This window comes from Panthera onca, chromosome E2 (assembly GCF_046562875.1).
Source record: "Panthera onca isolate mPanOnc1 chromosome E2, mPanOnc1 haplotype 2, whole genome shotgun sequence".
Lineage (NCBI taxonomy): Eukaryota > Metazoa > Chordata > Mammalia > Carnivora > Felidae > Panthera > Panthera onca.
Window position 1 is genome coordinate 1566855 of NC_138353.1, and position 27963 is coordinate 1594817.

At 42.9% G+C, this 27963-nt stretch overlaps 1 protein-coding gene across 3 annotated transcripts; it reads right to left on the reverse strand.

Annotated features, from left to right (window-relative positions):
• On the reverse strand, positions 1-27856 carry LOC132691130 (uncharacterized). 3 transcript variants are annotated; one of them, XM_078438654.2, is made up of 4 exons: positions 27391-27856; positions 25375-25501; positions 20681-20776; positions 1-11518 (listed from the first exon to the last, which is right to left on the reverse strand). In XM_078438654.2, the coding sequence occupies exons 1-4, from the start codon at positions 27421-27423 to the stop codon at positions 9900-9902; spliced, it is 1875 nt and encodes a 624-aa protein (XP_078294780.1). In that variant the 5' UTR covers positions 27424-27856; the 3' UTR covers positions 1-9899. The 3 variants fall into 3 exon arrangements, with proteins under 3 accessions (XP_078294780.1, XP_078294782.1, XP_078294779.1); XM_078438656.2 differs by lacking the exon at positions 27391-27856 and adding an exon at positions 26135-27340; XM_078438653.2 differs by lacking the exon at positions 27391-27856 and adding an exon at positions 25825-25862.
• Positions 27857-27963: the final 107 nt, after the last annotated feature.

Consider the following 27963-nt stretch of genomic DNA (forward strand, 5'->3'; position numbering starts at 1 on the left):
TTGCAGCACATTGTATTTGTTTAATGCTTATAAAAGGTATTTGAATTTACTCAGCTTTTTAGTACCATTCATGTCACTGTGAAGAAGAGTTAATAGAACAGGCCCAAGGCCACTGTCCTTTAGTCAAAGGAAAACTTTGTCAAAGGACAACTTTGCCACAGTTTGCCCTTGACTGGAGCTTGGGACCTTGTATTTCAGGAGGTTTCCTAGAATTTGCAGAAATGACAGGTGGCTCAGTGTGCCTGTGGTTGGTGTAAACAATGTGGCTTACGCTGGTGAACTGCTATCCTTCTGCAGGTCTAGAATTTGGGCTACATTTTAGAGAAAGAGTGCCCAATAAAAACCCTAGGCATGGACTTTCTAATGTGCTTCCCTAGTAGACACTTCACAGACGCTGTCATATCTCATTGATGGAACGTGAGTGCACTGGAACTCCCGAGGAACTTTAGCCCTTCTCCCTTGTCTGAGTGTGCTGTATATCCTTTTGCTGTAATAAACTGTAGCCGTTGAGTATATGCTGAGTCCTTCCTAATAAATCATTACCCCCGGGGTAGTCCGCAGGACTTTCAACACCACCATTCATTCAGACTTTTCAAGTCTTAGAGATCTGGCCATAAAGGCCCATGTGGGTTCTCTCCGAGGTCAACGTATGCCATATATTGTGCCAACTATACACACAGCTTTGTATAAACACTGTGTGAGGGACCCAAACACTGTAAGAAAGATACACTGCTGTGTGTGACCATTCACTAAGACACACGTACATTAAGTGTCTACTAAGGAAAATAAGAGGTAAAGACAACAAAATGAGACACTGGCTGGACACCGGGATGATGAAAGGAAAATGGCTACAATGTAAGCAGCTCGGGCAAGAGGACAGAACACAGTGGGATTCACAGAGATATTTCTCAGGCACCTGAAACACGATGTGTAAAACTAAGTGCCTCCCGTAGCCCTCTTCTACCTCCCTGCCACCTCAAACCCAGAGGTTTTCTGTCATTTCCTGTAATAGACTATGCAGCCGATAAGAATAAGTTTGGTTTATCTCACTCAACCTGAAGGGATGGCCAAGGTCTACAGTCAAAAGAGAAAAGGGGATTTTGAGCATAATTTGATCCATTTAGTAAAAAGGATGACCAGGAAAACAAAGACTTACCCTGTAAGAAGGAATATAGGAAAGGATATGGACATGGACCCTACAGACACCCTAACTGACCTCAAATCTCTAATCTCATACTTCCTAGCTGAATGTAGAACTCTGGGTAAATTCCTTCACCTTTCTGTGCCTCAGTTTTCTGATCTGTAAAATGGGGAGAACATCACCTACCACGGACCTGTTGCAAAGGCTAAGAGTTGCTGTGTGTCAAACACCGCAAACGATGACTGATACACGGGAACACGCCATGTCTGCTTGCCGTCAGGATCATTATGGGTGCATCCTCGTGGGGACGGTCACGGCCGCATGACACACGCACACAGGCTCAGTAGGTAGGAATACCGACAAGGTGTGGAACGATGACCAGAGAGAAACGTTCAACCTGGAGACAAGGACGTGGGGGAACTCTGTGATCACTGAGAGAAAATGCCTCGGGGGCGGGGGGTTAACTCACTCAGGGATCCCCTCACAAGTGAGAAAGCAATGGCGACGCACGGATCCTGAGAAGCACAACTGTCTAATAGACGGAAGGAGACAAAGGGCCTCTGAAGAAGGGCAGGAAGTCACAGAAACCAGGGAAGTGCCTTCAGGTCAAAGAGGTGGGCAGCGGTAAAAGGCCCAATAACAGACTGGGGGCGGGGGGAAGCGTGGGAGCACAAGAGGGAACTCTGTGAGACCTGCTTCAGTCAGGTGCCAGTGGTGGAGGCCAGACAGCGGACAGAACTGTTGCACAGGGTGTGTCTGGGAGAGAGGAGAAGGGCGGAGCTCACCGGGCACGTGGGGCAGGAAGTGGGTGTGTGTGTGGGGGGCGGGGGTGAGACTAGAGACTGGAACACAGGCATGGATTAAGAGGATAGAAAGGGATTAAGAGGGAGAAGTTAAAGACCAAGCGGTGAGGGTCTAAATGCGAACAGGTCCTAGACAAGCTGGGGATTGGCGGATGTGTCCAACCACGAAGAGCAAGAGTGATCCTTGGAGAGAAGAGACCTCTTTCCCCTTTGAGGCTACGCAGGTATCTCCTGCTTTTCAGAAGTTCACTTACACTGCATTGCTTTTACAAAAGACCTACATTAGCAACCTGTTTTCACTAAGCGAAAGAAACCCAACAAGGATTTTCACTTTTACCGGAAAAGGTAAAAAGCATTCGTTTTGTAGAGGCAGCACACACCCCGAGCAGCAAGACTGGAACCACCAACCTCCTTCCCCAGGAACTATGCCATCTCAGCATTCAGCCACCATAGCTGTGAACTGTGTCTGTGAGCATTTCGGCTTTATCTCGATTTATTTTGTGCATCTGTGACCAAGATGTCCTAAGAAAAGCCTAAGAGGAGTTATTTTTGGGGTCTGGGAATGCTAAAAATGTTTTTCCATATAAATTAATGGTAATTGCTTCTTCACATTATACAGATCACTCACTCTTATGTTTCAGTGTTCTCAGAAATATTTATGGAAACCAGCACAGAAGACTTCAGGCCTTTCCTTCCTCCATACAGTTCGGGATTTCTATTCCAACTCAAGATAAACCACCAGAAAATATGACTTTAGACTACACAATTTTACCTATTTTCTCAGAGTCCTTCTTTGGTACTACAAACTAGGCAGAGAAATAGAAGACGTATAAAAGAAACAAAGAGAAATATAAACAATTGAAAAATTCAAAAACCAAAATGAAAATTCACTGGGTGAGCTCAATGCTACATTAGATAGGAGAGAGGAAAGATTCAGTGAGCTCCAAGAGATCAATGGAAATTAATCAACCTAAGCAACAAGGAGAAGGCAGAGTGGGGTGAGGGAGTAGGAGTCCGAGGACCTTCTGGGACAAGAATAAAAGATCTACCACTCATGTTATTAGAGTCCTGAAAGAGAGGAGAAAGCATGTGGCTGAAAAAATGTTTGAAGAATGAATACCTAAAAATCTTGCCAACTGGCAAAGGGCATATACATCATCGGATTCAAAGAGCTAAGCAAACACCAAACAGAATAAACCCCTCAAAATTTCATGCCAGGTTATATCATAATCAAACTTCTGAACTCTATATGCAATAAAAAAAACCACTCTGAAAACAGCTTGACAGAAAGATGCATTACAGACAGAACAATGGGTCAAAATGGCAGACTTCTCATCTGCAACCAAGAACAGAAGGAAATAACATGCTTTTCGAGTACTAAAAAAGTGCTGGCTCCAAATACTATATCCCACAAAAATATCCTACTAGAATGAAGGAGACTGAGACATTTATAGAAAAAGGAAAACAAGGGGCGCCTGGGTGGCTCAGTCGGTTAAGCGTCCGACTTCGGCTCAGGTCATGATCTCACGGTCCGTGGGTTTGAGCCCCGCGTCAGACTCTGTGCTGACAGCTCAGAGCCTGGAGACTGTTTCAGATTCTGTGTCTCCCTCTCTCTGTGACCCTCCCCCGTTCATGCTCTGTCTCTGTCTCAAAAATAATAAACGTTAAAAAAAATTAAAAAAAAAAAAAGAAAAAGGAAAACAAAAACATTTGTCATTGGAAGACCTACCTGATTACAGATGATCCCTGACTTACAATGGTTTCATGATTTTTTGACCTTGTGATATTGTGAAAGTAATACGCATTCAGCAGAAACTATACTTCCAAATCCAAATTTTGATTTTTTTCTCTGATTAACAAAATGCATTGTGATACTTTCTTTTGATGCTGGGAGCAGCCACATCTCCCAGTCAGCCCTGCAATCACAAGGGTAAACTACTGAAACTCTACGTCATACTGTGTTGCCGGCGTTTGGGGACATTGTGTTTCGTGTTTTCACATCCCATCATGTCTACAAAACACCCATCCGTGTCTCCCGCTTCTGGGAGGCAATTACTCTACGAGAAGAGGAAGGCAATTACTCTTGAGATGAAACTCAATATAATTGCCTAGCATGAAGCAAGTCTTCGTATGTGTTAGGACTTTCTCAATCAACAGTCAGCCATGTTAATGGTCAGTATTGGTTAAATCCATTGTCCTCACAAAGCAAAGAGAGGGGCCAACTGGTAACATGGAGAAATTACTTGTCACATGGATAGAAGACCAAATACAGAAGCGCATACTGCTGACATTGCCAATCCAGGCTAACGCAAGAAGTCTTTTCAATCCACTAGAAGAGCATGCTAATTGTCCTACGCATGCAAATGTTCACAGAAAGTCATAAGAGTTCCAATGCTTCAAGAGTCACCATAATTTTCATAATATTTAGGTCAGCAGTGAGGCAGCAACCGCCACTACTCACGGTGCTGAAGCTTTTAAGAAAGAGCTGCATAGGATACTTGTGGATAAGAAATACTTGCCAGAACAAATATTTGATGTCAGTAAAACGAGGTTGTTCTGGAAGTATATGCTGGGGCACACATACATGCATCAAAAGCCCAAGACAGTGCCAGGATTCAAGGCACTGCAAGGCCATGTAATGCTGCTTTTGGGTGTTAATGTTGCGGATTTCAAGTTACAAGCCTTTTCTACTCTACCACTCAGAGAACCCTAGAGTATTCAAGAATGTGAGCAAGTATATGCTTCCCATTTATTATCACCATAACAAGAAAACCTGGATCACATTAGCAGTGTTTAAAGACTGGTTTTTGAACTGCTTTATTCCACAGTCAAGAGAATATTGTAGGCAAGACAACATCGCACCCATTCAAGATTCTTCTGATCTAATACTTGAGGTCATCCCCGGTATTTCAGGGACACGCATCCTGGTATAAAGGTTGTGTATCTGCCACCAAACACAACTGCAGTCAATCAATGAACCAAGGTTAAACAGCTATGTTCAAAGTATACTATTTATGTCATTTATGCTGGCTGTTGAGTGACTGAATCTAGCCAAGTTTTGGGAAGGGTTTTCACATTCTAAATGCTATCCAGAACATCACTACAGGAAGAGTCACATAGCAGTGCACGAAAGAAGAAAGTTTTGAAGATATGTGAACACATTCAAAGACTTTAAAGATTCTGCTGTTGAAGAAATAATAAGTAACAAGGTATTAGTGCTTGGGTAACAGCCAGAATTGGACACTGAAAATGAGGATATTCCTGAGCTTGTTGGCATTGAGGCTGAAAAGCTTTCTATTCTTTTTTTAAACTTTTTTTTAATGTTTATTTATTTTTGAAGAAGAGCGTGAGCAGCGGAGGGGCAGGAGGGAGGGAGACACAGAATCTGAAGAAGGCTCCAGGCTCTGAGGTGTCAGCACAGAGCCTGACGTGGGGCTCGAACTCACGCAAGGTGAGATCATGACCTGAGATGAAGTCAGACTTAACTAAACTAAGGAGCCACCCAGGCGCCTCAAGGCTGAAAAGCTTTCTATTGAGAAGCTAATCAGACTGGGGGAAGAAAGAAAGAAGTTTAGGCAGAATAAGTTAACCCATGAAGCACCAAGAAAGTTCACAGCAAACAAACGGATAGAGGTAACTGCTACTATCAGCAGTGGGTAGGGATATTAGAAGAAATGGATGTCAGTTACAAGACATTAACAAGAGCTGACAGGCTGATACAGGGTACTCTTGCTTGCTGCAGACAAATATATAATGAAAAGAAGAAACAAACTGCACAGTCAAAACCTGCTATTTTCCTAAGGAACACGATACTGGCTACACCATCAACAAACGCTGATGCCCTGGTGCCTTCTACCAGCTACTCTCTTTCATAAGAAAAAGAGACTGATGATCCCGTCACCTTAGCACCCCCATTACCCAGCAATTAATTTTAGTTCCTCATTTCACACATTCTTTAGGCCTGGTGTACTTTGGGCTGTGTATGTTAAGTACCCATACAATCACTGTTTTTCACTTTCAGTATAGTATTCAATAAATTACATGAGATATTCAACACTTTAGTATAAAATAGGTTTTGTGTGAAATGATTTGCCCAGCTGTAGGCCAACGTAAGCATTCTGAGTATGTTTAACAAAGGCTGGGCTAAACTGTGATGCTTAGTGGGTTAGGTGTACTAAATGCATTTTTAACCATGGTATTTTCAACTTACGATGGGTTTACTGACATGTAACTCCATCATAAGTCAAGGAAGATCTGTATAGGAGTTTGCAAAAAAAGAAATGTAACAGGAAAAAAAATATCTTGAGATTTCAAGAAGAACAATGGAATGGATAAAAATATAGGTAAACACGTTACACTTCTCATGGGTTGTGTAAAAATTGTTTGATAATTGAAGCAAAAAAGAACATCATCCAATATGATGCTCAGTGTATGAAAAGGAAATACTTCTGTAAAAGGACCCAATGAAAGTTAAGGTTTCTACAATCAAAGTGCTAAGATGTTGATACTGTAGGCTGTGATAAATTACATATATATGAAACAATACCTAAAAAAACAGTAAAATACAAAGACTTATACTCAAAGTCATCACAGATATATCTATTAGAATTCTAAAAATTAAAGTAACCCACAGGAAGGCAAAGCAAAAAACAAAACAAAAAATAACCCCAAAACAACAGAGGAACAGTAAACAGGCAACAAAGAAAAACCAAATCATAAACTAGCCGACTTATGCCCTAACATATCAATAATCATTTTAAATTTAAATGGTCTAAATATAGCAATTAAAAAAAGAAGTCAGGAAAATGGGTAAAAAGAAAGCGTTACCCGAATACGTGCTATTCACAGAGGCTCACTTCAAATGTAATGATATAGACAAGGTTGAAAATAAAATTATGGAAAAATATAAACCAAAAATGCAAAATATTAACCCAAAAATGCAACAGTGACTATATTAAATCAGATAAAGTATATTCCAAAGAAAAGTTACAGGGGCAAAAAGAGACATTACATAATGATAAAAGGGTCAATACACTAAGATGATTTAGCAATCCTAAATGTGTATGCACCTACAACAGACCTTTCAAATACAGCAAAAACTGATAGAACTTAAAAGGAGAAAGACAATTCCAGAATTATACTGCAGGACTTCCAACATGCCTCTCTCAGCTCTTGATAGAAATACTAAACAGAAATCTGCGGGGACCTAGAAAATCTGAATAACATCATCAACCAACAGGATCATGTGGACATTTATACAAACTCCACCTAACAACAGTAGAATACACATTCTCTTCAAGCCAACTTATATAACGTTCACCAAGATAAACCATATTTTGGGTCATAAAGCAAACCTCAACAAATTTAAACAGCCAGATCAAATATAAAACAAACTAGATGTGATTAACAAAGAGAGCATGAAATACTTCAAACGCTAGGAAATTAAACAACATACTTCTAAATTATTTATGGGTTAGACAGGAAGTCTTGACTAAAGAAATTCTTAGAACCAAATGAAATGATATTAAAATATATTAAAACTTGTAAGGAAAGTGCTGTGAGGGAACTTTATAGAATGTAATGCTTACATTACAAAAGTAAAAAAATCTCAAATCAGTATTCAAAACATCCGTCTCAAGAAACTACAGAGGAAAATACCACCAAAGCAGGTGGAAGAACAGATATAATAAAGATCGATACAGAGATATCAGTGAAATTAGGAACAAAAAGATAATAGAGAAAAAACAGTGGTATAAAGTGCTGCTTCTTTAAAAAGATTAAAAAAATTTGATAAACATCTGAGATTAACAAAAATAAAAATAACCGGCACATTTTCAATATCAGGAATATAACAGGAGCTATAAGTACAGATTCTTCCATCATAAACAATATAATAAAGGAATACTTGGAACAAAAAAGAAAATTTAGATGAAATGGAACAATTCCTAGAAAAAGACAACTACAAAAATTCATCCAATGTGAAATAGATATTCTGAACAATTCTATACATATTAAATAAAATAAATACATAATTAAAAAGCATCCAAAAGAAAAATCTCCAGGCATAAATGGTTCACTGGAGAATGCTACCAAACATTGAAGGAAGAAATAAAACCAATTCTATGCACTATCTTCCACATAACAGAAGAAAGAACACTCCCAATACATACTGGGAAGCCACTATCATCTAGACACCAAAACCAATGACAGTACCAAACATAGACAAAAACCAAAGAAACAAAAATGAACAAAAGAAAGAAAACTACATATCATTATCACTCATGAAATTAGAGGAAAACTTTCTCAACATACTAGCATACTGAATACTGCAATACAATATATAAAAATAATTACACTCTACAATCAAGTAGGACTTCTTTCAAGAATACAAAGCTGCTTCAACATTCAAAACTCAATCAATGTAATACATCATATCAACAAGCTGCAGAAGAAAAAAACATATGATTGTATCAATTGGTAGAGAAAAAGCATATGACAAAATTTAACACCCATTCACAATAACAACAACAAAAAAAAACCCACAGCAAATTAGGAATACGGGAAAATTTCTAAACTTGATTAAGAAACTTCTATGAAGAAAACCTTATACTAACATCATACTTGAGAAAATACTGAATGTTTCCCCCCTAATATCAGAAGCCAGACAAGGATAGCCTTTCTTACTACTACTATTCAATATTGTATTGGAAACCCTAGCTAGTCCAGGAAAAGAAAATGAAGTAGACAGATGGTAAGGAAGAAATAAAACTACCTCTATTTGCAGATGGTATTTCTATGTAAAAAAACCCAAGCAGTCTATCAAAACAAATGCCTACAGTTCAGAAAGATTGTAGGATACCAAACTGACATCTAAAAATTAATTACATTTCTGTATACTACCAAAACGTGGGTGGAAACTTAAAAATCAATCCATTTATCATAAAGAAAAAAGACCACCTAGATATAAACTTTATAAAAATCATTCAGGACCTATTATTGAAATTTATAAAACAGTGATGAAATAAATCAAGCAATACTTAAATAAATGTACAGACATACCATGTTCATAAACTGGAAGATACAACACCATAAAGAAGACAATTCTTAACAAACTAATCTGACAATTTAACTCAATTTCTATCGAAATTTGATACTTTTTTTCATAAATAGACAAGCTTCTCCAAGACTTTATGTGGAAATTCAGAGTAATGAGAGTGCTAAATCAGTTTTAAATAAGAAGAATAAAGAGAGATCATTTTATGCAACTAAAATATTTACCACCTAATTACAGCAATCAAGTAAACTAATAGTACAGGACCAAGAAAATCAGCTCCTTAAAGCCGCATGAAGAAAATGTTTGTTTTTTAAAAATCAAAGCCTTAAACAGTCTTAACTGGTAAAATAAAATGTGCCCATTCATAGGTGTATTCTTATCTCCTCAAATATAAAAGTGTTTGATGGCTTTAGCCATTACATTTCTCACAAAAATTAAGCTCTTTATGAACAGAGACAATGTTTTAGAACAGAGAAGACATTCATGAAAGTTTCCAAACCTGCCCTCAACTAACTCTCTTGACACTGGACAGCAATGAATGTATATACAAGACATATAAAAAGTCTAAGTCCTTTCCCTCTCAACAAAACCCTCCTCCTGCCAAGCAAACTAAGGAATCCGTGACAAAGTGCCAAAGGCTTGGCAAGGAAGTCTGAAAGAAAATGTGTTTGCAGTTCATTGTCTAAGTCTCCTTAAAAAAAAGAAAAAGGAAAAAAAAATTCCTGAGATAACACTGCAGTGTAAATTAAGGAAAAGATACAGCTGAAGGTTTTCCTACATGCATATAACCGCTGGGTCTCTCCCTGGATGAGTTCTCAGTTGTAGAATAAGGCTCTAGGCTGGATGAATTTCCAGTATGACTCATTAGATGACAACAGATATCCTGCAACAGAAGGGTTTCTCACAGGGAAGAAAACTGAGGGGTTTCTCTTTGGTATGAACGATCAGATTCTGAGTAAGAGGTTTCCTCAGTGGCTACATTCAAAAAGTCTTTCCCCAACAGGAGCTCTTGGAGGTTGACCGAGGACTGCCCGCTCGCGAAGGGTCTCCCCACTTCTGCTGCGCTGCCCCTGACGGGGTGTCTCCCAGTATGAATCCTCTGATGCTGACTGAGGGAGGAGCTGCGACTGAAGGCCTTTCCACACTCGCTGCATTCATAGGGCTTCTCCCCGGTGTGGATGATGGAGTGTCGGATGAGGTTTGTGCTCCAGCAGAAGGTTTTCCCACACTCGACACATTCATAGGGCTTCTCTCCACTGTGAATCCGCTGGTGCCTTGTGAGCCCCGAGCGGCGGTTGAAGGCCTTCCCGCACTCCATGCACTCGTAGGGCTTCTCCCCGGTGTGGATGCTGAAGTGTCGGATGAGGTCCGCACGATTGCTAAAGGCTTTCCCACATTCTTTGCACTCAAAAGGTTTTTCTCCGGTGTGGGCCCTTTTGTGCAAGATGAAAGTGGAACAGTGGGTGAAGGCCTTTCCACACTCCGTGCACACATAGGGCTTCTCCCCGGTGTGGATCCTCTGGTGCCTCTTGAGGTAGGACCTGTGGTTGAAGGCCTTCCCGCACTCCAGGCACTCGAAGGGCTTCTCCCCCGTGTGGATGACGTAGTGGTGAATGAGGGCTGCGCTCTCACAGAAGGCCTTCCCGCACTCGCTGCACTCGTAGGGCTTCTCCCCAGTGTGAGTCTGCTGGTGCCACATGAGGTAGGACCTGTGTTTGAAGACCTTGCCACACTCGAAGCATTCGTAGGGATTCTCGCCACTGTGGATTATGTAGTGACGTATGAAACCCGGCCTATCTCGGAAGGCTTTTCCACACTCTTTGCACACAAAAGGTTTCTCTCCGGTGTGGCTCCTGTTATGCAAGACAAAAGTGGAGCGGTGGGTGAAGGCCTTTCCACACTCGTTGCACTTATAAGGCTTCTCCCCGCTGTGAATCCGCTGGTGCTGTGTAAGGTGTGACTTGCGGTTGAAGGCCTTCCCGCACTCCATGCACTTGTAGGGCTTCTCCCCGGTGTGGACCATGTGGTGCTGGAGGAGGTAAGTGCTTTTACTAAAGGTTTTCCCACACTCAGTGCATTCGTAGGGCTTCACTCCAGAGTGAATTCTCTCGTGTCGAGCAAGGAGGCGTTTCTTGTTAAAAATTTTCCCACATTCGTTGCATTTAAAGATATCTTCTTCTTCTTGAATCATGGGATCTTTACCTGATCCACACGAGTCATGGTCATGGACAGCACCTCGCAGAGGGACTGGCTCCTGTACAATTCTTGAACACACATTATCAGCTGTCCCTACGTTGCCATCTTCAGAGCCTGATTTCCCAGGGAGTTTCTCCTTCTGGGGATCTATCTCTGGTCTCAAATGTCCTTCTTGCATTTCCAATGACCCATCCTGATCCTTGGTTTGGCGCTTCTGGGAGTCTCCTGCAACTCCTTGTATTAGTTGTTCCTGGACGGGGGCGCCCTCAGACAGGGCTGGCTCACCAATGGCAGATACTGTGGCCTTGGGTTTTCCTTTGTCACCTGAAAGAAATCCAATACACAAATAGGTCTGTTGGTAATGCCAACATAGGAGAAAAACGAGCATTTCAGTGAAATGAACAGAAAAAAAATGAAGATGAAAATAGTGTCTCTGAGTCTTGCCACCTCTGAATCCCAGGATAACAATTTCTTTTTTCAAAATTTTTTTTTCAACGTTTTTTATTTATTTTTGGGACAGAGAGAGACAGACAGAGCATGAACGGGGGAGGGGCAGAGAGAGAGGGAGACACAGAATCGGAAACAGGCTCCAGGCTCCGAGCCATCAGCCCAGAGCCCGACGCGGGGCTCGAACTCACGGACCGCGAGATCGTGACCTGGCTGAAGTCGGACGCTCAACCGACTGCGCCACCCAGGCGCCCCCCAGGATAACAATTTCTTTCCTGGTCCTCAGACTGTTGACACCATGAAAGGGAGAGAGACCCAGGGGAATGGCTGAATTAGAAGACAAAGTGCTGGAGGGGAGACACAGTCAATTCCAGATTGGATAATTATGCAAATGGATAACTTATATAGGACCTCAGATAGTTCGCTTAAGAGATGATTCAGGGCAATGCTTGACCACACGAGAAAAGTCCAACCATGCAATTAGAGGATTTGTGTTTTGGGCTAGAAGATAGCAACTAGGCCTCTGGAAAGAGATGGGGAGGGGCAGGAGTCAGGTAGGAAATGATCCAATCAATTATGTTTATGTAATGGCAGTGAATAAAACTCTGGACGCTCAAGCCAAGTGAAATTCCTAGGCTGCCAATACTTCATGCATGTATTGCCCTACATCAATGCCAGAAGGGTAACAAGTCCCCGAGGACACAGTAGCTCATGTTTGGAACCCCTCCCAAAACTGGTCCTAAAATACACCTGATGCAGATGTACTGGACATGATTTACAACAACTATGTTAAAGAAGCTCAAAGAGCTAAAGATATGGAGAAAGTCAAGAAAACCATATATAAACAAAATGGAAGTACCAGCAAAGAGCAAGAAACCTAAATAGAAACCAAAACGTACAATAACTGAAATGAAAACTTCACTACAGGGATTGAAAGGAAGATTACAGTAGGATGAAGAAAGAATCAGCATATAGGACAATGGAAATTATGTCCAAACACAGAAAAAAAAAAAGAAAAACATTTAAGAAAAGTGAAAATACCTTAATGGAACTGTGATAAACCACTAAGGGAACCAATACACTCACTGTGGGATTCCCAGAAAATAGTGAAAGAAAATATTTGAATAAATGGCTGAAAATGTCCCAAATTTGATGAAAGACATCAATTTAAATATCCAAAAAGATCAATGCACTCCAAGAAAAATGAACTAAAATAGACTCACACCAATAAAACTTATAATCAAACTTGTGAAAGCCAAAGACAGAGTATCTTGATAGCAAGCTTGAAGAAACTTGTCACATACAAGAAATTCTCAATAAGATTATCAGCAGAGTTCTCATCAGAAACTCGGGAGGCCAGAAAACAGAAAAAAATCTGTCAACCGAGAATCCTATATCCAGGGGCGCCTGTATGGCTCAGTCAGTTAAGCAACCAACTCTTGATTTCAGCTCAGGTCATGATCTCATGAAGCCTACTTGGGAATTCTCATTCTCCTTCTCTCCCTCTGACCTTTCCCTGCTCTCCCTCTCTCTCAAAATGAATAAATGAACTTAAAAAAAATCATATATCTGGCAAAACTCTTTTAACAGTGATGAGAGAAATTAAGTCATTCCCATATATAAAATCTGAGGAAGTCTGTTATCACTAGATCTGTCTTGCAAGAAATTCTCAAGGAAATCCTGCAGGGTGAAATGAAGGACACTACGGGGCGCCTGGGTGGCTCAGTCGGTTAAGCATCCGACTTCGGCTCAGGTCATGATCTCGCAGTCCGTGAGTTCAAGCCCCGCATCAGGCTCTGTGCTGACAGCTCAGAGCCTGGAGCCTGTTTCAGATTCTGTGTGTCTCCCTCTCTCTCTGACCCTCCCCCGTTCATGCTCTGTCTCTCTGTCTCAAAAATAAATAAACGTTTAAAAAAAAATTAAAAAAAAAAAAAAAAGAAATGAAAGGACACTAGACAGCAATTCAAAGCCATATTAAAAAATAAAGATCTCGGGGCGCCTGGGTGGCTCAGTTGGTTGAGCGGCCCACTTCGGCTCAGGTCATGATCTCGCGGTCCGTGAGTTTGAGCCCCGCGTCGGGCTCTGTGCTGACAGCTCGGAGCCTGGAGCCTGTTTCGGATTCTGTGTCTCCCTCTCTCTGACCCTCCCCCGTTCATGCTCTGTCTCTCTCTGTCTCAAAAATAAATAAACGTTAAAAAAAAAGATTTAAAATAAATAAATAAATAAATAAATAAATAAATAAATAAATATCTCAGTAAAGGTAAATATATGAACAATTATAAAAGCTACTATTATTTTAACAAGGGTTTATAACTACACTTTTTGTTTTTTACATGATTTAGGAGACTAATTTAAAAAAACTGTATTAATCTAAAAGGCAGTGTTACTATAACTTCAGTTTATAACTCCACATTTAGTTTCCTACATAATTCAAGAGACTAATGGTTTTAAAAGAGTTATTAAGGTTGAGGGCATACAATATATAAAGACGTAATGTGGTAACATGACCAACTAAAAGAGGTGCGAACAGAACTGTAAAGGAGAACTTCTTCTCCTGATATAAAATCAAATTAGTGTTATAAATTTAAGATATTAAATGTAATCCCCATGGAAACCACAAATAATCAGCTAGGGATAATATACACAAAGGAAATGAGAAAGGAATTTAAACATTTCACTACAGAAAGTCAACTGAACACAAGAGAAGACAGTAATGAGAAACAAAAAAAATCTATGATGCATATAAAAAGCCAATATCAAAATGACAGAAGTCTCTCTGTATTAGTAATTACTTTATTTTTTTTTTTTAATTTTTTTAACGTTTTATTTATTTTTGAGACAGAGAGTCAGAGCATGAATGGGGGAGGGTCAGAGAGAGGGAGACACAGAATCTGAAACAGGCTCCGGGCTCTGAGCTGTCAGCACAGGGGCCCGATGCGGGGTTTGAACTCACGGACCGCGAGATCGTGACCTGAGCCGAAGTCGGCGCTCAACCGACTGAGCCACCCAGGCGCCCCTGTAATTACTTTAAATGTAAATGCATTAAACTCTCCAATTAAAAAACAGAGATTGGGGGTGCCTGGGTGGCTCAGTCAGTTGAGCGTCCAACTTCGACTCAGGTCATGATCTCACAGTTTGTGAGTCTGTGCCCCACATCAGGCTCGCTGCTGTCAGGGCAGAGCTTGCTTCAGATCCTCTGTCCTCCCCACTCTACCCCTTCCGCACTCATGCACTCTCTCAAAAAAATTAAACATTTAAAAAAGTTTTTAAATAATAATAAAAAACAGAGATTGGCAGAATTGATAAAACACGTGATCCAAGTATATGTGTCTACAAGAGACTTACTTTAGATCTAAAGACACAAATAGATTAAAAGTGAAAGAAAGGAAAACGATATTACATGGAAATACAAACCAAAAGCAAGCAGAAGTGGCTATATTATTATCAAACAAAATAGACTTTAAATCAGAAAAGATTACAAAAGACAATAAAGGACATTATATTTTAATAAAAAGTATAATACAGCAAGAAGCTATAATAATTGTAGACATATACTTAATGTCAAACCATCAAAACGTATGAAGCAAAAAGCGACACAATGAAGGAAGAAAGAGACAATCCTATGGTAATACACGGAAACTTCAATACCCCATTCTCAATAATGGATAGCACAACCAGACAAACTACAAGTAAGGAAATAGAGGACTTAACATAATAAGCTAACTAGAGCTAACAGACATATACAGAATATTCTACCCCACAACAATAGCATACACGTTCTTCTCAAGTGTACACGGAACATTTTCCAGGACAGACCATGTTAGGCCACAAATTAAGTCTCAATAGATTTAAAAAGATACCACATAAACTATGATTCATTTCCAATGAAAATGAAAATATAACATATCAAAACTTATGGGATGTAGGGGCGCCTGGGTGGCGCAGTCGGTTAAGCGTCCGACTTCAGCTCAGGTCACGATCTCGTGGTCCGTGAGTTCGAGCCCCGTGTCAGGCTCTGGGCTGATGGCTCAGAGCCTGGAGCCTGCTTCCGATTCTGTGTCTCCTTCTCTCTCTGCCCCTCCCCCCTTCATGCTCTGTCTCTCTCTGTCTCAAAAATAAATAAACGTTAAAAACAAATTAAAAAAAAAAGTATTAAAAAACTTATGGGATGCAAAGAAAGCAGCATTAACTGGGAAATTTATAGCCATAAATGCTTACAAATTGATAGCTTATAAATGCTAAATAACAAAAGAGATATCAAACCAAACTAAAGACAACTTAAGGATGTAGGAAAAGAACAAACTGAAACCACAGCTAGGGGAAGGAAGGAAATAGTAAAGATTAAAGAGAACTGATATAGGGAATAGGAAAATAGAGAAAATCTATGAAACAAAAAGTTGGTTCTTTGAAAAGATAACAAAATTGGCAAACTTTTGGCTACTGAAAAAAAAAGATTCAGAGTACTAAATCAGAAATGGAAGTGGGGACATTACTATCAATTCTGCAGAAATGTTTAGTTTTTTTTTTTAATGTTTATTTATTTTTGAGACACAAAGAGAGCATGGGAGGGGCAGAGAGAGAGGGAGATAGAGAATCTGAAGTGAGCCCCAGGTTCTGAGCTGTCAGCACAGAGCCCAATGTGGAGCTTGAACCTGCAAACGTTGAGATCATGACCTGAGCCAAAGTTGGATGCTTAACTGACTGAGCCACTGAGGTGCCCTGCAGAAGTATTTTTGAAAAAGATTATAAGAGAGTACTATGAACTGTACATCAACAAACTGTTTAACCTACATGAAATGGACAAGTTCCTAGAAACACAAAAGCCATGAAGACTAAATCAGGAAGAAACATAAGATCTGAATAAACCTATAACTAGTAAGGAGGCTGAATTAGTAGTAAAAAAAATCTACCAACAAAGAAAAACCCTGGCCCTGATGGCTACACTGATGAATTCTCCCAAACATTTTAAAAGAAGAATGAATAGCAATCCTCAAACTCCTCGAAAATATTAAAGAGAAAGAAACACTTCTTAACTCATTAAGGCCATTAGTACCCTGACACCAAAGCCAAAGACATTACAAGAAAACTACAAACTAATATCCCTTATGAACAATGATGCAAAAATTCCTCAACAAAATATCAGCAAACTGCAGTATATTAAAAGGACTGCACACCATGACCAAGTGGGGTTTATTCCTGTAATGCAAGAGCAATCTGACATATGAAAACTGATAAATGTGAATACACCACATTAATATAATGAAGGGAAAAGCCCACACAATCATCTCAATGCTGAAAAGCCTTTGACAAATTCAACATCCTTTCATGATAAAAACACTCAACAAACTAGGAATACAAGGAAACTTTCTCAATACAATGAAAGTCATAAATGAAAGACTCATAGCAAACATGATACACAATGGTGAAAGACTGAAAGCTTTTCCTCTACTAAGATCAGGAACAGGGCAAGGATGTACCCTATCACCACTTCTATTCAACGTAACACTGGAAGTTCTAGGCAGAGGAATTAGTCAAGAAAGAGAAATAAAAGGCAGCAAAACTGGAAAGGAAAAAGCAAAATTATCTTTGTTTGCAAATAATATGATCTTATATGTAGAAAACTATAAAGATGCCACACACAGTAACTGTTAGAATGAGCTCACCAAAGTAGCAGGATACAAAGTCAACACAGAAAAATCAGTTGCATTTTTATATACTAATAATAAACTATCTGAAAACGAAATTACAAAAAAGGCCTGCTTACAACTGCATCAAAAAGAATGAAATACTTAGGAGTTAACCTAAACGACAAAGTAAAAGAGATAACAATGAAAACTACAAATGTTGCTAAAATGAATTAAAGATGTAAATAAATGGAAACGCATACCATATTCTTGGACTGGAAGTCTTAGTATTGTTAAGATATGGATATAAGTGTCTGACTCGGCTCAGGTCATGATCTCACAGTCCATGGGTTTGAGCCTCACGTCAGGTTCTGTGCTGACAACTCAGAGCTTGGAACCTGCTTTAGATTCTGTGTTTCCGTCTCTCCCCTCCCCTGCTCACACTGTCTCCCTCTCTCTCTCTCAAAAATAAATATTAAAAAAAATTTTTTTAAAGATATTGATATAATCCAAAGTGATCTACAGATTCAATGCAATCCCTACCAAAATCCCAGGCATTTTTGGCAGAAACAGAAAAATCCATCATAACATCTATATAGTACCAGAATGGACCCTGAATAGCCAAAACAATCTTGAGAAAGAACAAACCTGAAGGACTCTAAGTTCCTGATTTCAAAACTTACTACAAAACTACAGTAATCAAAACAGTATGGAACTGGCATGAAGACAGACATAGACCAAGAGAACAGAATCAAGATCCCAGTAATGAACTCTAGTATATATCATCAAATCATTTTTGATTAAGGGTGTCAAAACCATTCAATGGAGAAAAAGACACTGTTTACAACAAATGGTGCTTGGAAAACTAAGTATCTACATGCAAAAGAATGAAATTGAACCCTTATCTAACATCATATACAAAAATGAACTCAAAATCGATCAGAAACTTAAATGTGAGACCTACAACTATAAAATTCTTAGAGAACATAGAGCAAAACCTCCATGGCACTAGATTTGGCAATGATTTCTTAGATATGACACCAAAGGCGTAGGCAACAAAAGAAGAAACAAATTGGAGCTCATAAAAATTAAAAAACTGCATCAAGATATTATCAACAGAGCAAGATAACCCAAAGAATGAGAGAACATATTTGCTCATCATATATCTGATAAGGGATTAATATCATATATCTGATAAGGGATTAATATCCAGAATATAGAGAACTAAAACTCAAAAACAAAAAAATCCCAATGACAGAAATGGGCAAAGGACCTGAACTAGACATTTCCCCAAAGAAGATACACACACTGTCAGTAAGCACAAAAAGATGTTCAACATCACTGATCATTAGAGAAATGCAAATCAAAACTACAGTAAGTTATCATCTCGACTTGATTAGGATGGTTATCAAAAAATCAGAAAATAACAAATACTGGAGCATGTAGAGCCATGGGAACTCTTGCGCAATGTTGGTGGAAATGTAAAATAACATAGTTTCTGTGGAAACGGTACGGTAGCTCCTCAAAAAGTTAAACAGTGGAATTACAAGACAATCCAGCAATTTTTCGTGACATACGCCAAAAGAATTAAAATCAGGCTCTCAAAGATTCTTGTACACCCATGTCACAGCAGAATTATTCACAACAGCTAAAATATGGAAGCCACCAAGTGTCCAACGAGTGATAAATGGATAAGCAAAGTGTGGGATGTGGAATGTCACCGAGCCTTAGAAAGGAAGGAAATTTTGACACACGCTACAACATGGATGAGATTTGAGGACATTACGCTAAGTGAAATAAACCAGTCATAAAGACACACACACACTGTATCATTCCACTAATATGAAGTATCTACAGTAGTCAAAATCAGACACAGAAAGTAAAATTGTGGTTGCCGGGGGCTAGGGCAGAGAGATTGGGGGCGGTTATTGTGTGATGGGGAAGGACTTTCAATTTTACACAACGAAGAGCTTTGGAGATAGAGGTGGTGATGTTGCACCACATTATGAATGTGCTTGATGCCACCACTGTATATTTAAAAATGATAAAATGTTAAGTTTTATGCTATGGATATTTTACTACAAAAAAAGGATAATATGAGAAATATACAAAAAATCCCTACAAATCAAAAAGAAAATGCAAATAAGTTAATAGAAAAATAGGTATTTATCATGAAAGGACATTTCAAAAAAAATACAGATTGACCAATCATCCTATGATCAGGTGCTAAAGTTCCTCCGCAATGAAAGAGAAATAAATGGAGACCACGGGAGACACAGTTTTGCACTCATCTGAGTGTCAAAAATCGAGGAGCCTTAGAGAATCGGGTCCTGGGCAAGGTATGGGTGGAAGGAGCTTCCATGCGTTCCCGGTGGAAGTGCCCTTTAGAACACACTGGCAATTATCCAGGAAAAACGTGGAAGTTGCATAGCCCGGAATCCATCAACCTCACTCCAGCAGACATCAAAGATGCCGTAACCACAGGCAGGAGGACCGCTGCGGGGACGACTCCGGGGACCTGGACGGCTCTGGACAGCGCCTGTGTGAGCAGTGAGCACGTGAGCGCATGGGGAGCGGGTGGGAGCCAAGTGAGCCGGGAACTTACTGACCTTCTTCAACGGTAAGGAGCTTGGGTCTATTTTTACACGGAGTACAGAAAGGATGAAGTTACATTACACAACAAACAAAACGAAGGAGGAAATAATTCCCCTGAAAAGGTGCTCTGGACTCCGGTTCAGGAAGCGGCCCCGGGGCCAAGGGCAAGACCCCCTCCGCTAGACGGAAGGCGCAGCTGCAGACTCGAGAGCCCGAGTGAGTGTGGAAGGGTCGAGGCTCAAGCAGAGGAGGAGGCGCACTGCACTGCCAACGCCGGGGTCGCACGGAGACACGTCCGTGGCTGGGGAAGTGCCAGCCGTCTGGAACAGAGTCTGAGCACGTGGGGAGGCGCAGGCAGGACCTGGAGCCGAGCCGACCAGAGGCACCACGCAGACGTGGAGAGCGGTGGGGAGGCCAGCGGCCCCCCCAGGGAAGATGATGGGAGTGAGCAGGGAGCATGGGGGCGGGGCTGATGGAGGTGGCGGCATAAGGAACCGAGGCGGGAGATGCACCGGGCGGGACACGGATGCACAGGACCTGGGGACGCCGGCCAGAGAGAGGCACTGAGGGCGGGGGGAGGCTTGAGCGGCTCTCCGAGGCCGTGTCCGGTCCCCAACTTGCCACCGAAACTTGGCAGGTGGACGGAGGGAGAGACATTACGGGTCCCTGGCCGGGCACGCGGACTCTGGGTCAAAGGGTTCCCGGCTTCCGAACCACCGGAGAGGCCAGAACGAGAAGCTTCCCGGGGAACCAGGGCCCGCGGTCCCCTCCTGGTCTCCAGCCTGCAGGGTCTCCCGCGCGCCCGCATCCTGGCTCCTACCTGGGTAGGTGTTCTGGGAGAGGCCTCTCTTCGCCGTCCACGGCTCCTGCCCGCGCTCCAGCTGGCAGATGAGCTCCGGTCTGGGGACGGGACACCCTGGTCACGGAGAAAGAAAGAAGGCAGTGGGATTTTTGGGAAAACAAATTAAACCTCTCAATCTAGTCTGTAAAGAAGACCTTAGAATAAAGCTCCTTCCATCCACACAAAACGCTAACATGCAAACCCAGAAACCAAAAGCAGGCCATACTGCCAGGGAGATTTCTTTCCCTCACAGTAAGTCAAAAACCAATACATAGAGTTTAATCATAAATGTCAAAATATAAAGTGTAATCATAGATAAACATAATCATAAGGGGCTGTGTCAGGCATCTCAGATGCATTATGTCATTTCAAAACTGAAATAAATTTACGGAGTAATTGAAACAACTGACATATTTAAAATATTGACTTATTCGTTCAAAACAAGCTATTTGTCTTCATTGATCTAGGTCTTTTTCTAAATCCTAAGCAAAGTTTTGTATTGTTCTTCCTATAGGCCATGGACGAAATGAGGATTCTATCTCAGGATTTCCTCACAGCATTCTCAGCAAGTACAAATTGCAACCAGCACCACTTTGTAGATGAAGAAACTAACGCTCAGGCAAATCATGGGATTTGCCAGAGCGCACAGACCTGGTGAATGGCTGGGCCAAAACGGACACCCAAGTCCAGCCATACCCGCTCTCTATGCCGTTTTACCACAAAGCTACACAACACCGTTCTGGAAGTGCTGAGTCCCCGTGTGAGGATGATGAGGATCACAACGAGAGATATGGCACTGTCGGAGGGGTTCTTAACTGCTAACCTGCACACCACCTGCTCACACCAGGCATTGTTCTGAGCTCTGTTCAAAAGTTACCCATTCATCCTTGCTACAGTCTGGGGAAGTACATACATGAGTGTCTGGGGAAGTATATACATGTTACCAGCGAGCACACCCAGGTGCAGTAATGTGCCTGCAGCCACAGCTTTAAGGGGCAGAGCTAGGACTGAACATCAGGGGTCTGGTTCTGGGCCTTTGTCTCCTAAACACGACACTAAGGAGGAAACGGCAACACCCTTGTGTGTGGCCAGCAGCCCCAGACCAAGTGGGGGGTGGAGGTGAGGTCGTCCTCAGAGAACTGGGGCCAAGGGAAGGACAGACTCAGGGACTCTAGACTTCAACATTACATGAACTACTCAAAAATAATAAAACTGAAAATCCTATGCAGTGATACTATCACATATGACCTTTACAGAAACATCAAATATCATACACTGTCATCGACATTAAACACAAAAAGGATTTTTACTACAGAAAAAAAAAACAACAACAACAACAAAGAATGGAGAACAGCTCAAAAATCAACTACTGGGACCCCATCAAAATAAAAAGCTTCTGCACAGTGAAGGAAACAGTCAGCAAAACTAAAGAGCAACCGACAGAATGGGAGAAGATATTTGCAAATGACATAACAGATAAAGGGTTAGTATCCAAAATCTATAAAGAACTTATCAAACTCAACACCCGAAAAACAAATAATCCAGGGAAGAAATGGGCAAAAGACATGTATAGACACTTCTCCAAGGAAGACATCCAGATGGCCAACCGACACATGAAAAAATGCTCAACATCACTCATCATCAGGGAAATACAAATCAAAGCCACAATGAGATACCACCTCACACCTGTCAGAATGGCTAACATTAACAACTCAGGCAACGACAGATGTTGGCGAGGATGCAGAGAGAGAGGATCTCTTCTGTGCTGCTGGTGGGAATGCAAACGGGTGCAGCCACTCTGGAAAACAGTATGGCGGTTCCTCAAAAACCTAAAAATAGAACTACCCTATGACCCAGCAATTGCACTACTAGGCATTTATCCACGGGATCCAGGTGTGCTGTTTCGAAGGGACACATGCACCCCCATATTTATAGCAGCACTATCAACAATAGCCAAAGTATGGAAAGAGCCCAAATGTCCATCGATGGATGAATGGATAAAGAAGATGTGGTATGTGTGTATATATATATATATATATATATATACACACACACACATATATATATATATATACACACACATACATATATATACACACACACACACACAATGAAATATTACTCGGCAATCAAAAAGAATGAAATCTTGCCATTTGCAACTACGTGGATGGAACTGGAGGGTATTATGCTAAGCGAAATTAGTCAAAGAAAGACAAATATCGTATGACTTCACTCATATGAGGACTTTAAGACACACAACAGATGAACATAAGGGAAAGGAAGCAAAAATAATATAAAAAAAGGAGGGGGGCAAAAACATAAGAGACTCATAAATATGGAGAACAAACTGAGGGCTACTGGAAGGGTTGTGGGAGGCGAGATGGGCTAAATGGGTCAGGGGCATTAAGGAATCTACTCTGAAATCATTGTTGCACTATATGCTAACTAATTTGGATGTAAATTTTAAGAAATTAAAAGAAAACAGAGAACAGCTTCATAAAATGAAGTTCGTTCCAGACTGAGTAAATTAAGCTAAGGGACTCATTGTAGTGGCCAAGACTTCCGGAGGACTGCGATGCCATGAGATTGTGTGGGTGAAGCAGGAACAGTGCCTGGGACAGCGCTCCAAGGACCTGAACAGGCTGTGACTATTATTATTCACTTTTCCTAAAAGTGACCCACTTTTAATTTTGCTTAGATTCCTTCAACAAGGGAATCTGTATCACTCTAGTAAGTGGGAAACCGGAGTCACTGGCCTTGAAGGCAGGTCACCCTGAAGACGCAGCAATGAAACCAAAACCATCTTAATTCCCAGTGAGCTCAGGCTGCCTACTCGAGGCTGCGTGCTCACTCTGTTGAAAAGGGAAATGAGCAACAATTGCAGGTAAGGCATTAAGATTCAGCACTGAACCCAGATTTTTCCTCAACAATAATCAGGAGGCATTAATCATTCCATGAAATGATTATGTCAGGGTGTCCCTCAATGTCAGCTGATGAAGTGTCCATGCACCCTGTGACCACAGGGTTTTTCAACCTCTATACAATGGACATTTAGGTCAAGATACTTTTTTTTTTTTTTTTAGTTTATTTATTTTGAGAGAGAAAGCATGAGAGAGAGAGGGAGGGAGGGAGAGTGAGAGAGAGAGAGAATCCCAAACAGGCTCTGCACTGTCAGCGCAGAGCCCGATGTGGGGCTCGAACTCATGAACTGCGAGATCATGACCTGAGCCGGAACCAAGAGTTGGCTACTTAATCAACTGAGCCACCCAGGCACCCCAGGTCAAGACACTTCTTTGCAGGGAAGACAGGGAGGAAACTGTCCTGTGCGTTACAAGAATGTTTGGCAGCACTCCAGGTCTCCACCCACCAGGTGCCTGTCTCAGCCCCATCCCAGGGCGACAACCAAAATGTCTACAAACACCGCCCAGTGTCCCTCGGGGATGACATCGTCCCTGCTTGAGACCGCTAACCTGGAAGGCCACAACGGGGATGATGAGAGAAAGCGACAGGGATGGGGGAGGGCCCTGCATAAGATCTGGTGGTCAGGACACTGCTGGCGAGGAGGCGGGGACCGCGCACAGAAGGGTCACCGTCTGAGAGGCTGAAATGTCCACGAACACTCACCAGGCAGACACAACAGCAAGCTGAGGCCCGAGCCAGGTGCGTGCGCAGGAAACCACCAGACGCCCCGCACAGCCAGAGCAGGGGGAGCTCAGGGAGAGCACGGAAGGGGAGAGAAGAGCTCAGCAGGGCCAAAATGCACTTTCTATTTGTAAACGTTTTGTTACAAAATATTTAATCTGTCAAACTTCTCTAATTTTCTTTTTGCCTCTTCTCACTGAGACCTAACTCCAGTTCTCCAAAAATCGGCACGTCTTCCCCTAAGCTCTGGGGTCTCAGATCGAATGGCCTCGTGGTGACTAACCTCAAGCAGAGAAACATCTAAGCTGGCGTTTCTCAACTGGGCGCCCTGGATTCTGCAGGCGGGATAATTCTTGTTGAGGGGCCCGTCGTGTCCATCGAAGGAGGTCTCCAGCATCTCCGGACTCTAACCACCAGATGCCAGTTCCACCCACACCCAAGGCGCGACAACCCAGAGTGCCCGCAGACGTTGCCAAATGGCTCCTGGGGGCAAAACTGCCACCCGCCGAGAAGCGCTACTCTAACCGCCTCTCTCGTCCCGGCAGACGATCCCGGCCCTGGAAACAAGTGACAACCATGAGGGCACGTGAGCACAGAGAAGCCCCGTCACTGGGATCACCTCGTTTACAACAGTACCTGTCGGTGCTGAAGGCAAAGGCCTCCGGGGGGCCTGACTCCCTCCCTTCCCGGAGAACTTCCCATCACTCCCTGCCCTGCTGGCCCTGCTGAGGACACTTGAGCCAACCAGGCTCAGCCTGTCAGCTCCCCCTCTGGAATGTGAAATGAGGACCTCAGATGGGAGACCAGTCTGTCCCGGGCACTGGGGTGAGAGGTCCAGAGGAGCTCAGGCTCAGGTGGCCATTTCTGCCTCAAGGACGCCCCACACAGCCCCGCAGCAGAGTAGGGAAGAGAAACAACAGAAACAGGCAAAGACGCAGAAGTGCGGAATCTGGGGGCCACGCCTGGAGACAGAAGGTCCTCTGACAACGAGGTGGCAGGTCCCCCCCTAGGGTGGAGTGGGGAGCACTTACCCAGAGACACCAGAAGTCCACAGTTTTCCAGCATCACCTCCTGGTACAGGGTCTTCTGGGCCGGGTCCAGCTGCCCCCACTCCTCCTGGGTAAAAGTCACGGCCACATCGTCGAAGGTCACAGATACCTGGATGTCAAACAGAGGTAGCAGCGTGTTGGTGTTGGGGTGCTGGATGGGATCGGGCCTCATCCCTACATCCCTGATAAAGGTACAGAGTGATCAAGGCTCGAATCGCCAAGAACCTCGTGAGCGCCAAGCTCCGTGCTGGGCTCAAGGTGGGGGTGGACACGGCAGTGTAAGGGAGAAGCCTCCTCCACGGGAGCCACCGGAAGGTCACACAAGACAATGGAAGTGACGGGTGGACTGGGAGATGCAGACACCATGGGCCCCAGGACGTCAGAGGAATGAGTGAATAATGACAATAACAGCATTGGTGACAACGGCAGTACCTGAGCCTCACTGGTCCTGCTCGCTGCCTGCCCCATGCTGAGGGCTTCACATCTTCGTTAAAGTGACTGTAAGTACCCAGTTCTTTTTTTTTTAATGTTTATTTATTGCGGGGGGTCGGGGGGAGTGGCAAAGAGAGAGAGAGAATCCCAAGCTGGTTCCCTGTTCAGCGAGGAGCCCAACACTGGGCTCAATTCCACGACTGTGAGTTCACAGCTGATATCAGGAGTCAGACACTTAACCTACTAAGCCACCCAACTGCCCCACCTTTTTAAAAAAATTTTTTTTTCAAGTCCCCAGTTCTTAACTCACCTTGTTTCCACTAACGTGGTCTTGTGACTTAAAAACACTGTATATATGGAGGGACGCCTGGGTAGCTCAGTCAGTTAAAGTGTCCAACTTCAGCTCAGGTTATGATCTCAGAGTTCGTGAGTTCAAGCCCCGCGTAGGGCTCCGTGCTGACAGCTCAGAGCCGGGAGCCTGCTTTGGATTCTGTCTCTTTCTCTCTCTCTCTGCCCCTCCCCCACTAGTGCTCTGTCTCTCAAAAATAAATAAATCTAAAAAAAAAAAGAAACAAAAAACACTGCATATGTAGTTTGCCTTGTTAATGTTACTTCCGTCACCATATTCTACAGTCTTCTGAGACATTCAACACATACAAGACCACCTTTCTGCGTGTGACCAGATCAGATCCACGGATTAAATATAAGTAACACAGCTACTCCACTCTCAGATGGACAGCCCCACCGCTGCAGGTCTGTAATTTAAACGCTCCAAGACCTTGGCTTATGGTTTTCCATCTGCAGCTCCAGAGCCCACATCTCTGTGCTTTCTAGCTTTGCCCACTCCACCAGTGCTCTTGAATTAATATTTCAATTAAACATCTGGAAAGTCCTAACAGACTAATTGGTTGGTACACAGGAACCCTGCATCATGACTCGGTTCTGGTGCTGGATAAACTCACATCACTGGGAGCATGTTGGGCAGGTAGACACGCACAGAAGGGTTAACTACGGCCTCCACATTGATTCCCAGGTGATATATGCGTGAGTTATGAAAACTTTCCGACATGCAATCACGTAACATCGTACCTATATGGTTGGTGAGAGGCAAATATATGGTTTTTCTGGTCGGTCTGAAGTTGGAAATGCAGAAAAAATTAGAGAGCGTCACTTATTAATCACATCCTGGCCATTTAGGGCCGACAGTTACAGAAGTCCTTGTTCAGCTTCCTGGATGGTCACTAGAGCTAGTAATCTGGCTTCCGGCGACTGTGACTTGGAGCGGGCCGGTTTCCTGGGTTGTTTACGATGGATACGGGGTTAGTTCCCTGGGCAGGTGGCTGCAAGTTTGGGTCAAAGTTCTACTTTTACGTACGTTCTGCCACTTGTCCCTCTGTATATTCAGCCTCCCATGTTACAAGGCTGGAGATCGAGTGACAAGCCCTCTCCACTCGTCCTACACAAACACAGCTGCAAACAGAAATCGAGTTCTCCCTCCAATTCCAGCTGCCCAGGAGCCCTCTCTGCAGCAGAGAGGCAGCAATGCCCAAAACATCGTCCACTCACCTGCGCAGGGTCCATCCACGCCGCCGCCATCATGGGACCCCGTGGACAGAGGCGGGTCCCGCGGGCTCGGCCGACCGCCACCTCTTCCCTGTCCTGGGAGGGGTGACCTCGGCTGACTTTCGCACTCCCCGGTCACCGCGCGGCTCACGGCCCGTTCAAATGCGCGGAGGTGAGTCGCAACCCTCCTTCTCCTCTTTTTGGATGAGCTGCACTGGAAGCGGCCACAGAACAGCGACCCCTCCCCACAGCTGGCGTGGACGGAATCGTCGCACACAAATGACGTATGCCTCCAGGAGGCCGGAAGCCCCGCCCCCATGTCAACGAGCCGCAGGAAATGCCCCTGTCCTGTCACTCAGTGGCCCCGGTACTGCCGCGGACACCCCCGTGCACAGCCTTCTGGGCAATGTAGTTTTTGCTCTAAAAACGAGTCCCAGAAGAACGCGTTCCAGAGCCAGTCTTCCTCGTGGTAAAACACTGATTAGGCCCAGATTCCCCTGTCAGGCCCGCCTCTTCACCGTGAACACAACCCAGGGGGGCCGAGGAGAATGGATGCCCGTCACATGCCCCGGGAAA